General features: G+C 34.0%; 1 protein-coding gene across 3 annotated transcripts in view; it reads right to left on the bottom strand.

Moving 5' to 3' along the window:
• Positions 1–1,777: 1,777 nt before the first annotated feature.
• STXBP5 (syntaxin binding protein 5) overlaps positions 1,778–14,809 on the bottom strand; it is a 147,813-nt gene continuing 134,781 nt past the window's right edge. For all 3 annotated transcript variants that reach the window (XM_054570082.1, XM_054570083.1, XM_054570084.1), the window contains 3 exons: positions 14,650–14,761; positions 8,999–9,219; positions 1,778–7,029 (listed from right to left, as the gene is read on the bottom strand). In XM_054570082.1, the coding sequence (XP_054426057.1) occupies positions 6,988–7,029; positions 8,999–9,219; positions 14,650–14,761 (375 nt within the window). In that variant the 3' untranslated portion in view covers positions 1,778–6,987. The remainder of the gene's footprint in view (positions 7,030–8,998; positions 9,220–14,649; positions 14,762–14,809) is intronic.

Raw genomic sequence — 14,809 nt, 5'->3', positions numbered from 1 at the left:
TGTTGTTTCCTTGCCCCTCCGAACACCTGCGGAGCAGTGTTACCTTAGGTCTTCCATGGATGACAGAAATTTGCAACAGACGAGGAAATAAAGAACTTGAGCTTGGTATTTAAACGAAGTCCTCAGACTTGTTTATTTTCCGTTGCTAGTATTCTCTTACACTTTAATGGTCTTCTTTTTATGTTATTTTAAAGGCAGTTATGAAAGTTTTGTTTTTTAAAATATATAAAATTAAATGTGATCTAAAGGTCTGAATATTTCCATAAAGTTTTGAGTGACTACACAGTATTGATGTTAGACAAATAAAATTTGAAAAAAAAAAATAACTTAGAAAAGTCTTTTCTTTAAAAGACCATGTTTTACAAAAAACTGAAAGTATGTTGACATACAAATCATATTATTTTTTAAATAATGGGAAAAAATCAAAATTTGCCAATTAAGTTACAATGTTATACACACACAGTGGATGACACTGTCCCATTTACACACAACATGCCCTTATTGTTTCTTTAGAAAGCTACAGAGGCATGCTGACAATATTTTGGTTTTTAAATTTTTATCATTTAATGCCTGTATTTTCTGGAAAAATGCTCACATTTCTTTCGATAATAAACCAGTTCACTGAACCATATGACCTACATCACTTGACAACAAATAGCAAGACATTTTGTCAGTTCCATATCTAATACTTCAGTAATTTCCTAGGTAAAAAGTTATCAAACGTGAGAATTAACCTTAACAAGGTCTATGGTTTTTCCTTGGTACGGCAGGCTCTTGGCAGATGCTCGGATGGTGAGATGAGACATGACTGCCACCGTGTGGGCAGTAGTAGTATACAGATTTCAACACCACATAAATTTTCAATTTAATGAGAATTACCATATTTATTTTGAGATGCCATGAAAATCTGCTTTAAGTTACATTATTTTAGACCAGTGAATGTGATGTTCATTTTTGGTACAAATGAGTGGACACTGATACTGTATTAACTAGCAATTATCTACAGCCTTGCTACTACAAGTATGTCCCATGAACCGGGAGCTTGTTCAAGATGCAGAGTCAGGCCCCACCCCGCATGCCCTGAATCTGAACCTGCATCCGCAAAGATGCTCAGGGGATCCCTCCCTACACTCGGGCCATGCCGAGAAGTGTTCATCTACAGTTAACGCCTATGACTCTCGGCCCCTACTGTGCTCCCACCCAATGCAGGGGCAGGTGACTTTCACCACAGAGTCCAGTAATTAAGAAAAATATAGCTTGTCTTACTTGAATTACTTCATGAACTTGACTTTCCTTTTGCTTAGGTTAAACTAATGGGTTACTTCCACACTTCAGAGAAAAAAAAAGTTAAAACGAATCCTCCAGAATAAAGGGCTTGTTTAGTTTCAGGAGAGATTAGAGTATTTTATTTTTGCCCAATCAGAGCCCTTCAGCATAAAGAGACATTCATATACATATATATATGAACAGTTTCCAGAAACATTAATTTATAGTACATTTTTAAAATACCAGCTTCATGGTATTTATTTACAAAAATATTTCATTACCTAATTTTAAACCTTTTGCTGTGATGACAGTTTGTAAAGTACAGGAATGCAAAATAACTACAAAGTTTAACACATTTTTAGTGTTTGCAATAGTGCTTTTTGGATGTTTTTAAAAATGAAATAGTACACAGAGATGGGGTTTTTTTAAACTATACTTAAAATGCATATTCCAGCAATCACCTTTGAGATAGTTACTGGACTGAGCAAGATATATATATATATGTGTGTGTGTGTGTGTATACACACACACATATATATAAATATATAAATAAAGTGCGGCAACGGAACACTATCTGCACGTACAGCTTAAGGTATGCACAAGCTAGAGCTCTATACCAAGCATGCTTTGCCCCTGCATGAGAGGAAAACTGAATCTTGCTCTTTTTAATATTGTTTTTGGTGATGCATTTACAATGAACCAATAGTATAACTAGAAAGCAAAATGTTTTTCTGGTTCTAACTACCATGTTAAACAGAGGTCACACCTAAAGTATCACAGTACCATTTATTTACAAAAAAGGTAATTAAAAAATTAAAAACATGGTTTACCCTCTTTTGTTTCCTATTGAATCTGTTGTCAACTCCTTAATTATCTTCAGTTGAAGCAAAGTTTAAACAACACAAAACACACAGCAAAAGTGTTTAAAAAAGTGAAACTTCCAAATAAATAGGATTCCATTGCCATTAGCCTATATCCATTGTAAATGCCTGAGCAGAATCTACAATACTGATTTATTTACATCTTGCACATTATAAAATTTTAGCTTCAACTATGAGCCTCATCATAAAATACTGGCAAAACTGACATTCATGATTTTTCTGATGTAAAGAGTATAATAAAAAGAGCAATTAAATGTAGCCCTAGACTACTGTATTCAACTTGTAAGTGGATTGTCTGCTAATTTTAAACTGTATGAATAACTGAAGAAAGCAATGTTATAACCCTGATAACTGGGAAGTTATTAAAACCATTTAATTCAGCTGAGAAAGGTAAGCTAAAGCTTTCCCTTCAATTTTTGTTGTTGTTACAACTATTTTCTGCCCATGGAATCTTTAAAATGTCTGTGGCAGTAGTAAGATCATTACTATTCACAGGAAAAATAATCCCCATAGCACTTTACAAGAAATTGGTCAGAGTGATTTCTGAAACATATAATCAACGAAAGCTGTAAATAGTATCTTCACATTCATACTTAAATTAAAAATAATTATGGGCATTAATTTCAATCCAAGAGAACAAAGACCCTAAATGGGAAAAGGAAAAAAAATAAAAAAGGACACATAAGATAGAGGAGCGCTCTTTTTCAAACTAAATACAGATTAAAAATTCTAGGAATATTGATTAAGTATCAAACTGATAAGGAACAAATTCTATAAACTACAAAATAAAAACCTTCATTGACAAAAATACATAAACTCTGTTTTCATTTTTGGAAATTTATTTTTAAAAAAGGTAGAAGAAAATACCTGGAAAACTATTTTAAATATATATATTTTAAAACAATAGGTAAGGTAGGCATCCAACAGCAAGCTGCAGCTATTGAGAAAGATTTTGCAGTGATTGTTGTGGGTATTTTCCCCAAAATAAAATTAATATTTGAAAATGCTCAATAGAGGGTTTTAAAACCATCGTAATCTTTCCTGTCACGTGTGAAGACCTCTGAATGATGTTATGATACTTTAAAATTAATTGTATCTCGATATGAGATACCAGTATTTCTTATTATAAGCGTAAAACATAACTTCTTGTATGGATAATATACATACTTTTTAAGTACTTTGACTTAACAAGTTCACCATTTTGAAAATTAAAGAGTACATTTATAAAAATTCCATTTTAAAACTAAAAGTATATTCTCTAGCAGTATGTATAAATATAACATGTTACCGTATGATCTCAAAACAAATCTGAAAGTGTTGCAGAAATTTAAAACCTAGAACACTGAAACATACAGCAAATGATTTTACTACATTTTATGCTTGAAAACTATATAAAAACCTATTAAAGGTTTTAAAACTATGATCAGTTTGATTGTTTAAGGTGCAGCTAGCAGCATATTCATGATTTTGGTATGCTTTATACATACGTATCACTTGGTTTGAACTGAGAAATGTGGATTAAATGATGATAAAAAGTTTTCATTACCTAAAAAAGTACAGAAAAAATTCAAGTTTAAAGTTCAGTGCTCTTTATTTTGAAAAACCAAATAAACAAAATCCCAAAAGTTAAAATGTAAAATAAATCTTTGCCACAAAAAATTTACCTTTGGATATAGCTTTTCTAATGTCTCATGAGAAAATGCCTTAAGCAAAACGTATATAGAATATAGAACTCAGGGTAAAACTTTTGAACTCCGTGGTGTCTTCCACACGGTTCTCCTTTTCCTCAGCTGTCTCCCCACCACCCCTTGTAACCTAAAAGTATGTAACACTTTCAGACTTGTTTAAAACACTCACAATATCTACATGAAATAACTTCAGTGGTACCTACAATTAAGAAGTTCTAAGCAAAAGAAATGCTTCTTTCTTTAAAGTACTGTACTGAATTAAACTAATATACTACACATAACATAGACAAGTAGCAGCATTTTTTCACATCCATATAAAAGTCAAATTAAGTTAGCAATAGCTCAGTTTTATATCCATAACCATTTTTGGAAACACTTTGTACAATTGAAATGCAAACCAAGGGGATTAAGATGATGCAAAACTTCAAATGGCTATAATATACAGAATCTGTCAGAATATAAGATTTCAATTAACTTTCTAAGCAAATACATACGGATTTCAGTCTGAAGAGTGAAATGAACTGGATATATGATACACATAAGGAAACCACTTCCTATTCACAAACTGCTAATCAACGAATACTTCAATGATTTTAGAGCCAAGGACAAATGCGAGGAAGCACACGTAATCTTTCATTTTTCTAATATTTTCTATTTTGACTTTTTTTGGTTTGTTTTCCTGAAATCTTGGCCTGCTGGTGACTATTTCTGCATTTAAAAAGAAAAATATAGAGATGTTATCTCTCAAATTACAATAAATTCCCTGGGTTAGTTATTCCTGCAGACTGTCTCTTATCTACAGACTGAATCAAGTATAACTTCGAGAAGTTTATTTCCTATTTTCAAAAATACTTCAAGCTTTCTAATCCTAAGTTTCTAGTGTGCTGTGCATAATTTGTAGATTAATTTAAAAATGAAATAAAATAACCCAAAATACTGATTTAAAATTTTCTTATAAAATCCATCTCAGGTAAACGTATCTACTTCTCTATTTGAAAATAATTACAAGATTGGTTCATTTTATATACAACAGGAAAAATGACAGTAAAAATGACATGGCTATACAATTAACACAACACAGCAAATTAATTAATTACAGCTAATCTGTCTTTCCACATGAATGGGTAATTAACCAATATATTACTTTATTTAGTGCTTCTCAACTTCAAACCTGTAACTATACCTTTAAAAAAAGGGCCTAATACTTCCTGTGACATATGGAACAATGGGTTTGTTAGATAATATACAATACAAATTAAGCCATTTGTAAACGGCTGAATATTCATCATACGACTGACATTAATGAAACACAATATGCTATTAATAGAGACTTTCTACAAATTCAAAAACTTTTGAAAAGTACTGTATTTTTAAAATATTTCTTTTGGCTTTATCGATGATCTCTACCACATATATTTAGTCCCTCTCTAATGATATTAAAGAAAATTTTAATGTAAACTTTTGTTGCCCGTAGTGCATGTTATAAAATGTAAACAAAAAGGCTTCATTAATGAAAAGAGTAAAAGAAGATGCATAACAGACTGCATGAAATTAAGGGGTTCTACATGTATATACCTTTAATGATCACATGGAATAGAAAAACAACCACTGTGTTTGCTATCAAGTTGTGCTCTAATTATCTCAATGAAAAAAAGAGAACGGTTTTCAACGTTTTATAGAAGAAAATATTTGAATTTCATTAAGTGTAATGCTTCTATTTTGCTCTTCCTCTGTTGTTTTACTAACAATCAATAATAACCTCAGATGCCTGTTACGAGATCACTTATTTCCAAGGTCTGCCGAGTTGTCTCTTTCCTGTCTGCAATGCTGTTTTAGGAACCAATCATTTATTGTCCTCTGATGGTCTCGTTTGCATTATATTCCAATACAGAAATAATTTAGTTACAAAAATGCACATATTTTCCTTTCCTTTGGCTTCTTAAAACCTTGAAAGGACATGTACAGATGTATAGTATATTTCTACAGAAAATAGTTTGTAGGTCATCAGACTAGACTCTTGTACAGATAAATGGTTGACGAGATGCTTGTAATTCTCCATGCGACAGCATGTGCGCTACGATTGAATTGGCTCATCACCTGAGTGTACTGTGTACTGGAACTGTTAGCAAATCAAGGGCATATTAAAAAGGGAGCTGAGCACTTTACTGAAATAAACAATTTTTAAGCAATTTTAATTAAATAATGCAAAGGTACATTTGATTAAACATTTTATAAAAACTCAAGCAAAATTAAAAACTTAGCCAATTTCAACATTTCTACAAATTTAACCAGTAACTATTTTGGTCAAATCCACCTTCAGCTGAATTAATGAGAACAAGGACAAGGGACATTGAAGTATTCTCCTCACCACAATGGAGGTTTTTCTCACTTCCCACACTGCATAGCCACTACATGGAAACTCCCAGAATGATGAGCAGTTCAGTCATGCTCTACACTTTTCTTTTCAATGAAAAGTGATGTATCACCTTGTTTTGCTTTTGACAAAATATGGACTAAACACAAGTATACAATAACAAGAATCCAAGAGTAGCCCATACACAAGTCAACTAATGTGTATGTTTTTATTATTTAAAGCCCACCATTCAGCTTATCTGTCTAAAGATATGGTAACAAACAGTTTGTTTCTTTTTACTAAGGATACTGATGACCAGTCAGTGTAAGGTAGGGAAAGTCCAAGACAGCTGTTCGTAATTCAGTCAGTGAGACACACATAACTATTCGAGCTGCACGACTTCTAACTTACAGCCTCTCCCTCAGAGGTCAAACACTGATGGCAGCAGACGCACAGCACAAATCTTTTGGCATATGAAAGTTTAACACAGGGCTGATCCAGAATAGTCCCTGCCATGTCTCAACGTCCCGCTTTGTTTCTTCGTCTGTAAAGTGTGACCTGCTTGGTCTCCAAACTGTCATTTCATAGCTGGCACACACCATATGGTGAGCGTGTGTGAACACTCCTCAGTTAAAGCCACATGACTGAGGTAAAACAGTGCATGATTGTGCTAGGAAAGAACAGCATCCAGTGATGAATATCCTTCAATGTTAACTTTCCTAAAGTAAAATCAATGAAATAAAAAAGGAAAATTCTTTTTCCTTTTGGCGGAATTTGGATGGAGTTGGATTTCTAGGGGTCAAAACTGGTACCACTTCTTATCTTTGTATTTCAACATCATCTAAAGGAGAGAAAACATGAAAAACATGTTTTAAAAATGATGGAACAACAATATTTGTAAGCTATAAACGATTTCTCTATTTTTACAAAACATTATACCATTCTGAAACATTCTATAGTGTTACTATATTGTTCACTTCAAATCAATTTACAATGAAAGCAGTGAGAACTATTTCATTCAGAGAAACAAAGTCCATAACTATTAAACAGTTCAGGCCCCGGCTGGTGGCTCGGTTGGTTAGAGCGCTCTCCTGAGACTCCAAGGTTGTGGGCTCGATGCTCAGTGAGGGCACATAAAAGAATCAACCAATGAGTGCGTTAGTACACAGACCAATATAAAAATCAATGTTTTTCTCCCCTTTCTTCCCCCCTTCCTTGCTCCCTAAAATCAATAAATTAAAAAAAAAAAAAAACTTTTTAAAAAAAGAACCAGCCTCGAAGACCCTCACATTTCTTAGGTGACATAATTAAATTTCAGCTCAGCACATTCTTTGGCGACCTAAGTCAATAACTTACAAATAAGGTAATTTTCAGTTCTCTAATTTTGACTAAAAATGATGCTTAAAGAAACTGGAAATGAAAGGTTAAAAATACTACTATTATTGCCATCTAAAATTGAGCATTACTCTGAGTCAGCACTGTTATGAGACACTTTCTCTACACAATTTCATTTGGTTCTCAAAACAGCTCTATGAGTTAGGAATTATTATTCTCTCCATTTTAAAATGAAGAAACTGAAGCTTAAAGAGGTTACCCAAAGTAACACAATGGTGAAACCAGGGTTTGAGGCCCTGTTGTCTGATTCAAGAACCCATGATCTTAACCAACATTTATTTCAATGTACTGTCTTCCTTAGGCTCTAAAATATGACTCAAGAATATTTAGTAGGAGGGAAAAGCCAGCAGTTCAAAATTGAGCTCTTACCTAAGTATCTAGAATGTGGCTATATTCTGACATTTACTGCAGTGTTACATGCCTTGGGGATTACAGGTAGATGCGGGGTCATGCCAACAGAATTCCTGTCCTAGGTCGAAGGCTGCTAGGCAATGTCTGAGGTGTGTCAGGCTAGTACCAGGACTGACAAAAGATCTCTGGATCTCTTTGAAGCCCTGGACACAAATTTTTCAGGTCAAGTTACCTCTTTTGTGCATTCTAGGTGTCAGCATTCTTGAGCAAGAAAGAGATGACTTTTGACTGAAAAATGTACAGAAGATCTATTGCTGCTAGATTGGGTATTCAAACATAAAACCTTGTGAATTTTTCAGACAACAAACTCGAAATGTCCCCAAGGAGGAGGCTAGGAACCGAATGTGTGATGCTGTCCAGTGTAAAGCATCAAGGAATGGCAGACCTGTGCGTCAACATGAAAAACGTGTGTTCTACCTAATGGCCTAAACTAGGTTTTTAAGTGTGCTATGCTGGTCAACAAAACATATTCGTAAGAGGACCAGTTAGGAAGCCATACTTTGTAGAATCCCTTTCTAAACTCCACCATGACTTCCTGGTTCATCAAGATGAATTCACTGCAAAAATGCATCGTACTACTCTTCTGTTTCAAGTGGTCTACAGACAGATTTGGTTGAGTAAAGCACTTGCCAATTTTAGTTTTTCAGATCTACCTGAAGAATCAAGAGAGCGAAATTATTTCCTTCTATGGGAGAAACGGTAGTAGAATCTGAGGCATGAAGAAAGGGTTTTGTCACTGCACCCTGTAAGGAACAGGTGCAAAGAAAAAGCCTGACGCTCAGCAGGTTCCCTCGGACTCACAAACCTCAGTAAAAGACCAAAGCTACTGAGACATTCTTGTAATAGTTCCCTCTGGTGGCAAAAGTCAGGAATTTGTGGTTGTACAGAGAATACACAAAAATCCACGCGTGCAGATATAAAAAAAGAACTATGAAAAAACAGTCATTTTCATACTTGTCCTAATGAGGTTTTCTTTTGTTTAAATATTTGTTTGACAGACACACCTCATGAGCGTGTTTAGAAAACGAGTCTGCGCTGGACAACATAGCTGCGGTCCTTTCTTCCAGGTCCCCCAGTTTCTGCCCTCTTTCATCCAGTGCCAGCCTGGCTCGTGCTAGTTCACCGACGACGCCAGACGCTGCGCCTTTCACACCTTCGATGCCGCCAGGGCCAGGGATGTGCTGTGCAAGACTCCTTGAAGCCTTTCCTGAGGAAGATTCTCCAACTGGATGAATTGATAAATGAAAGAGTAACTCAAAAGATGAAAATTTTACTAATATAAAATCCTGTTACCTGATAGCACTAAAACGATTTTTGCACTGAATGACAATATAACTGAAATATTTATATATTTCACTTTCTAATACGTTTTTCTTTTATCATATGGTTTTAATTTTACATACCTTTTCAAACATGCAAAACACAGTGTACATTGTAAGTACTATATTCTATGTACAACAGGACTTGTGCAAAGAAGGGACTGGTAATTATTTATTGAAATGAATGATGGGTATACAGATACCAATTTGTTTTACAGTAAAAACTGCTCCTAAGTGTGGAAAAAATTGAAGATACATTAAAGGTATCTAAATAAAATACACAGATGTAAATTTAAATATACAGATTTATGTTAGTTTATTTACTCCATGCTTTGTCTTACTTAAAATACGATGCTTAGGCTTAGAAAAATGAAGAATTTATTCAGTATTCTATTTTAGGCTCCATCCCTTTCTTTCTCTCCATCTACCTTGTCACTTACCAATGGATCGACTTTTTCCTTCAAAAGAATCTCAGGTGTTCATGGCTCCCCTTCGCCTCATTACCCAGGCCCTGACTACCACAACAGCTGAAGAGCCGACCGCCAAACTCTGCTAGGGGCTGCTGGCATGTTCCCTCTGCCCCCAAAATCCCTTTCTTTCTTTAGAAATGGAATTCACATACTATAAAACCTGCTCAACAATTCACAACTAATTTTTAGTTTATTCAAAAGGTTGTGCAACCATCATCAGTATCTATTCCTGAGCATTTCATCACTACAAAAAAAACCCCCAACTTTATTAGCAACCAATTTCCATTTTCCCCTATTCTCAGCCCTTGGCAATCAATTCTCTCCTCTATTTTCCTAGTGTGAATATTTCATATAAATGGATTCATATAGTACATAGCCTTTGGGGTCCAGCTTTTTCCATGTGAAAGATGTTGTCAAGGTTCAACCATGTTAAGGCATATATCAGTGTCTCATCCTTTTTAATGATTGACTAATATTCCACTGTATAAGTAGATGACATTTTGTTTATGTACTCATTGGCTAATGGATGTTTTGAGTTGTTTTCTCTTTTTGGCTATTACAAATAATGCTGATAGGAATACGACCAGTTTTTGTGTGAACATGTTTTTGGTTCTCTTGGGTATATACCTGGGAGCGCAATTATTGGGTCACATAACTTTGTTTAACCTTTGGAGGAACTGCCAAAATTTTTCAGAGTTTACAGCATTTTACATTTTTTTGGCAATGTATGACGGTTTCAATTTTTCCACATTCTTGAAAACATCTGTTAGTGTGCACCTTTTTGATTACAGCCATCCTAGTAAGTGTAAAGTGGTAGTTCATTGTGGTTTTGATTTGCATTTCCCTAATGACAAATCATGTTCAGCATCTTTTCATGTGATAATTGGCCACCTGTATATTTCCTTTGGAAAAAAAAAATTCAATCCCTTTGCACAGTTAAAATTGGACTATTGTCTTTTTATTGCTGAACTCTAAGAATTCCTCATATATTCTGGATAGTAGACTCTTGTCAGATACACGATTTGCAAATATTTTATCACATTCTGTGAGTTTTCCTTTCACTTTCTTGATACTGTTCTTTGGCTTTTAATTTTAAAGAAATCCAATTTATTTTTTTCTTTAGTTGCTTGTGATTTAGGTGTCATCTCTGAGAAACCACCTAATCTAAGGTCACAAAGACTTATAACTATATTATTCTTCTAAGAGTTTTATTGTTTTAGCTCCTTACATTGAGGTCTGTGACCCATTCTGAGTTAATTTTATGTGTATGGTGTGAGGTTGGGGTCCAACTTCACTCTTTTGCATGTGGGTATCCAGCTGCACCAACACCATCTGTTGAAAAGGCCATTCTTTCACCATTGAAATTTCATGACATTCTTGTAGAAAAATCAATTGACCAAACACATACGATAAGCTTATTTCTGGACTCTCAATTCTATTCCATTAGGCTATGTATCTATTGATATGCTGGTAGCACACTATCTGATAGATGTTTACAGATGTGTGGTAGCTTTCGAGATCGAAATGTGAGTCCTTCACCTTTTTGCTCCTTTTTCATTCAGGATTGGGGGGGGGGGGGGCGGGGGTGTGGTGTGTGTGTGTGTGTGTGTGTGTGTGTGTCTATTATGGATCCTTTTCATTTCCATATGAATCTTGGAAACATCTTGTTTCTTTGTTCAAAAAAGCAGCTGGGATTTTGACAGGGATTATGTTGAATGTACAGATTAATCTGGGGAATATTGGCATCTTAGCAACATTAAATCTTTTAATCCATGAACACAAGACGTCAATCCTTTTATGTCTTAATTTCTTTAAATGGTGTTTTAAAGTTTTTAGTGTATGTTTTACACTTTTTTGTTAAATTATTCCTACATATTTTATCTTTTGATGCTATTAAAAATGGTTTTTTTCTTAATTTTTCATTTTGTTCATTGCCAGTGTATATAAATAGTTTATTATTTACTTTGACCTGCAATATTACTAAACGTGTTTGTTAGCTACATTTTTTGGTGTGTACTCCTGAAGATTTTCTACATGCAAGAATATGTAACTTGCCAATAGAGATAGTTCTACTTCTTGCATTCAAATCTGCATACCTTTTATTTCCTTTTCCTGCCTAACTGCCTGCATTAAAACCTCTAGTACAATGTTAAAGAGAAGTGGTGAGACCCTTTGAATTTCCATGTAAAATTTAGAATCATTTACAGAATTTTCGGCGGCAGGACAGTGTGCATATATGTGTGTATATGCATACATCGGTTTTGGGAGAAGTAATGTCCTCCACTGAAACTTCTACTGCATGAATATGATATACCTCTCCATTTATTTTGGTCTTTCACTTTCTGACAGTTTTATAATTCTCTATTTTCTCTATGGAGGTCCTGCACATATTCTGTTGAGTTATTTCAAGGTATCTTTTAATACTACTGTGGTTGGCAGAATAATGGTCCCCACCCAACTCACCTAAAGATGACCACTCTCATTCTTGGAAATTATAAGATGCATTCTTATTAATGTTAATGGATACTTTTACAATCCTCTCAAACAAATTAGGGATCTCAGATCATCTCAAATCTATTTACCCTTTTACTTACCCTTTCCAACTCTCTTGATTTTATGCAATTTGGGGGGGTCAATATTGTTTATTTATATGTGTATGTATATATACACATACCATGAGACTTTCCTTTATAGTTTATAAAGGTTATATAATTATATTTATATACGTATTACTGTCTTTCCAAAGCACTGTCCCCTGTATTTGTAACCCTCTGCTGAGGACTGATTTCTCTCTACAGTGCATCCTTTGGAGAACCTCTGACAGCAGTGGCAAGGCTTATTTTATTTGCCCATTTGTCTAAAAATGTCTCATTCTTGAAGGATATTTTGAGTACAGAATTCTAGATTAAGTATTATCTTCTGTCTATGTATATGCTAATACTGGCTGTTGAGAAGCCAGCCTCCTGCTTGTTAAAAAGTAGCTATTAATTTTTGTTAGCCACCTCACAGATGTTCTCTTTGTCTCTGATACACTGTATTTTCATATGATGTATCTAGCTGTGAACTTATAACAAAATAACCTTTTTGGAATTCAACAGGTTTCTTGAACTTGTGAACTGGTATCTCCTATCAATTCTGAAAAATTTCTAGCCATATTTCTTTACATATAATTCTTCTTCACATTCTTTCCTATTTCCTTCTTGAGAAGGTCTAAATATGTATTATTAGATCTTCTCCCTGCAACTTCTATTTCTTTAATCTTCTCTGCTTTTTATATCTTTTTGTTTCTCTGTGCTATTTTGATCAATCTTTATATAATTCTCCATCAGTTTTGTCTAATTTGTGGACAAATTCATCCACTAAGTTTTTAATTTTGGTTTTTTATTTGTTTTCCAATTTCATTTTAGTCTTTTACACATTTGTTGTATTGATTTTTAAAGTTTTTAGTTACTTAATAAATTGTTAAGGCATGGTGCTTATCCTCTTAAAGATAATATGCATACTTATTTTATAGTCTATATCTGGTAATTACAATATTTGAAGTATCTGTTATTCTCATTGTTTTATTGTTTTATTGATTAAGGTGTTTATTTCTAGGGCTCTTGGTTATTTAAGACTACATATTTAAAAAATTATTTCTAGAAATCACTTGAGTACTTGGATATGTCATCTTCCTTTGCAAATATTATCATTTGCTTCTGCCATGTGCTGGGGACTTTAGCAGTCTGCAAAAATTTTAACTGAGGTTGAAAGTTTTTTGGCCATTCAAATAATCTAAAACTGAGCTGAAAGTCTGTGTGTGGGGGGCAGGGGGAGGCTGATTTACCTCCAGTTCTTCTTACTCTTCAGGTGCAGCCCTTTGTCATCCTTGAAAAGAATGTGATTTGTTTATCAGTGTCCCCACCCTTGTCAGTTCTGGGACCCCATTTTGCTAGTCCTAACACAGTTTAGTATCTCAGTCTCCAGCTTCAGATTCCAAAATATTTCAGGGTAAAAGTGGCCTCAGGTTGCCACACTCACCACTCTGGGTTCCCACCCTTCCCCGTGGATACTGTCCTTACTATACTGTTAGCTCTTTGGTGTTTCTAAAAGTTTAAAAATGCTGTTTTTAAAATTTGCATAATTATCCTTGGTAAGATGGTTATTCCAAATTATCAGTCCTCCATGATTAAAGAACAGTCTTCATTTTTTAAAATGAATTAAAACTGACTAATCCTCATTCATCTACATAAGTTTTTAAAAATAAAATTGCACTGCACTGCTTATTACTGGTATTTAATCTTGTAGGCTTTTCTAATTAAACACAAAGCAAAATTCTAAAATATTTTAGGAAAATGAGAATAAAAAGAAAGAAATTCAAGTATAGATAACAGCTCCTACTACTTGAAAGACAAGTCAAACATTCCTTGATTCCTTAGTTCACTCAGGGAGCAATTTCTAATTTGTTCCCACTATGTGGAAATAGTAAATGAGGCAGATTCTGCTATTTTAAATAAGCTTCTAGTGCAATGAGAATAGCTTTGGAGATTTTGTAAGATACAATAAATGCTTAAATAAAAACTTTTTCAAAATTAAGGTCATTAACTAGAGGTCATCAATTAAAATAATAATGACCACATTTGATAAAAATATTTTCTAAAGTATTTATATCAAGCTGTGACTACTCAATTTAGCTACCTGAAGCTATTCTGGTTTTGGATCCCTAAGTAAAATAATTCCCTGAACTGGGTTAGAGCAAAGGAAAATAATTTCATGGATATGTTAATTGTGACAAAGACAAAAATGGTGAAATAATATATACATGTAAAAAAATTATGTGGCTTGAATGTTTAAGATTTATTACTCAAATTAAATGAATCAACTTACACAGTTCTTCTCTATCAAGAGATTGTGCACCACCTCCGAATAAGCCTTTAAAGAATCCCCGGTTTGGTGCTTCAGGTGTTTCTACAGGAGTGAAGAGTTCACCCAACATTTCCTTTAAAATCAAAACACATTGTCATTGTTAAAGTTTCTGGGAAACTAA

Source organism: Pteronotus mesoamericanus, unplaced genomic scaffold (assembly GCF_021234165.1).
Source record: "Pteronotus mesoamericanus isolate MK-2021 breed Mesoamerican mustached bat unplaced genomic scaffold, CSHL_Meso_final contig_20, whole genome shotgun sequence".
Lineage (NCBI taxonomy): Eukaryota > Metazoa > Chordata > Mammalia > Chiroptera > Mormoopidae > Pteronotus > Pteronotus mesoamericanus.
The sequence above is the reverse complement of the archived record's forward strand: the minus strand, read 5'-3'. Positions and strand labels throughout refer to the sequence as shown.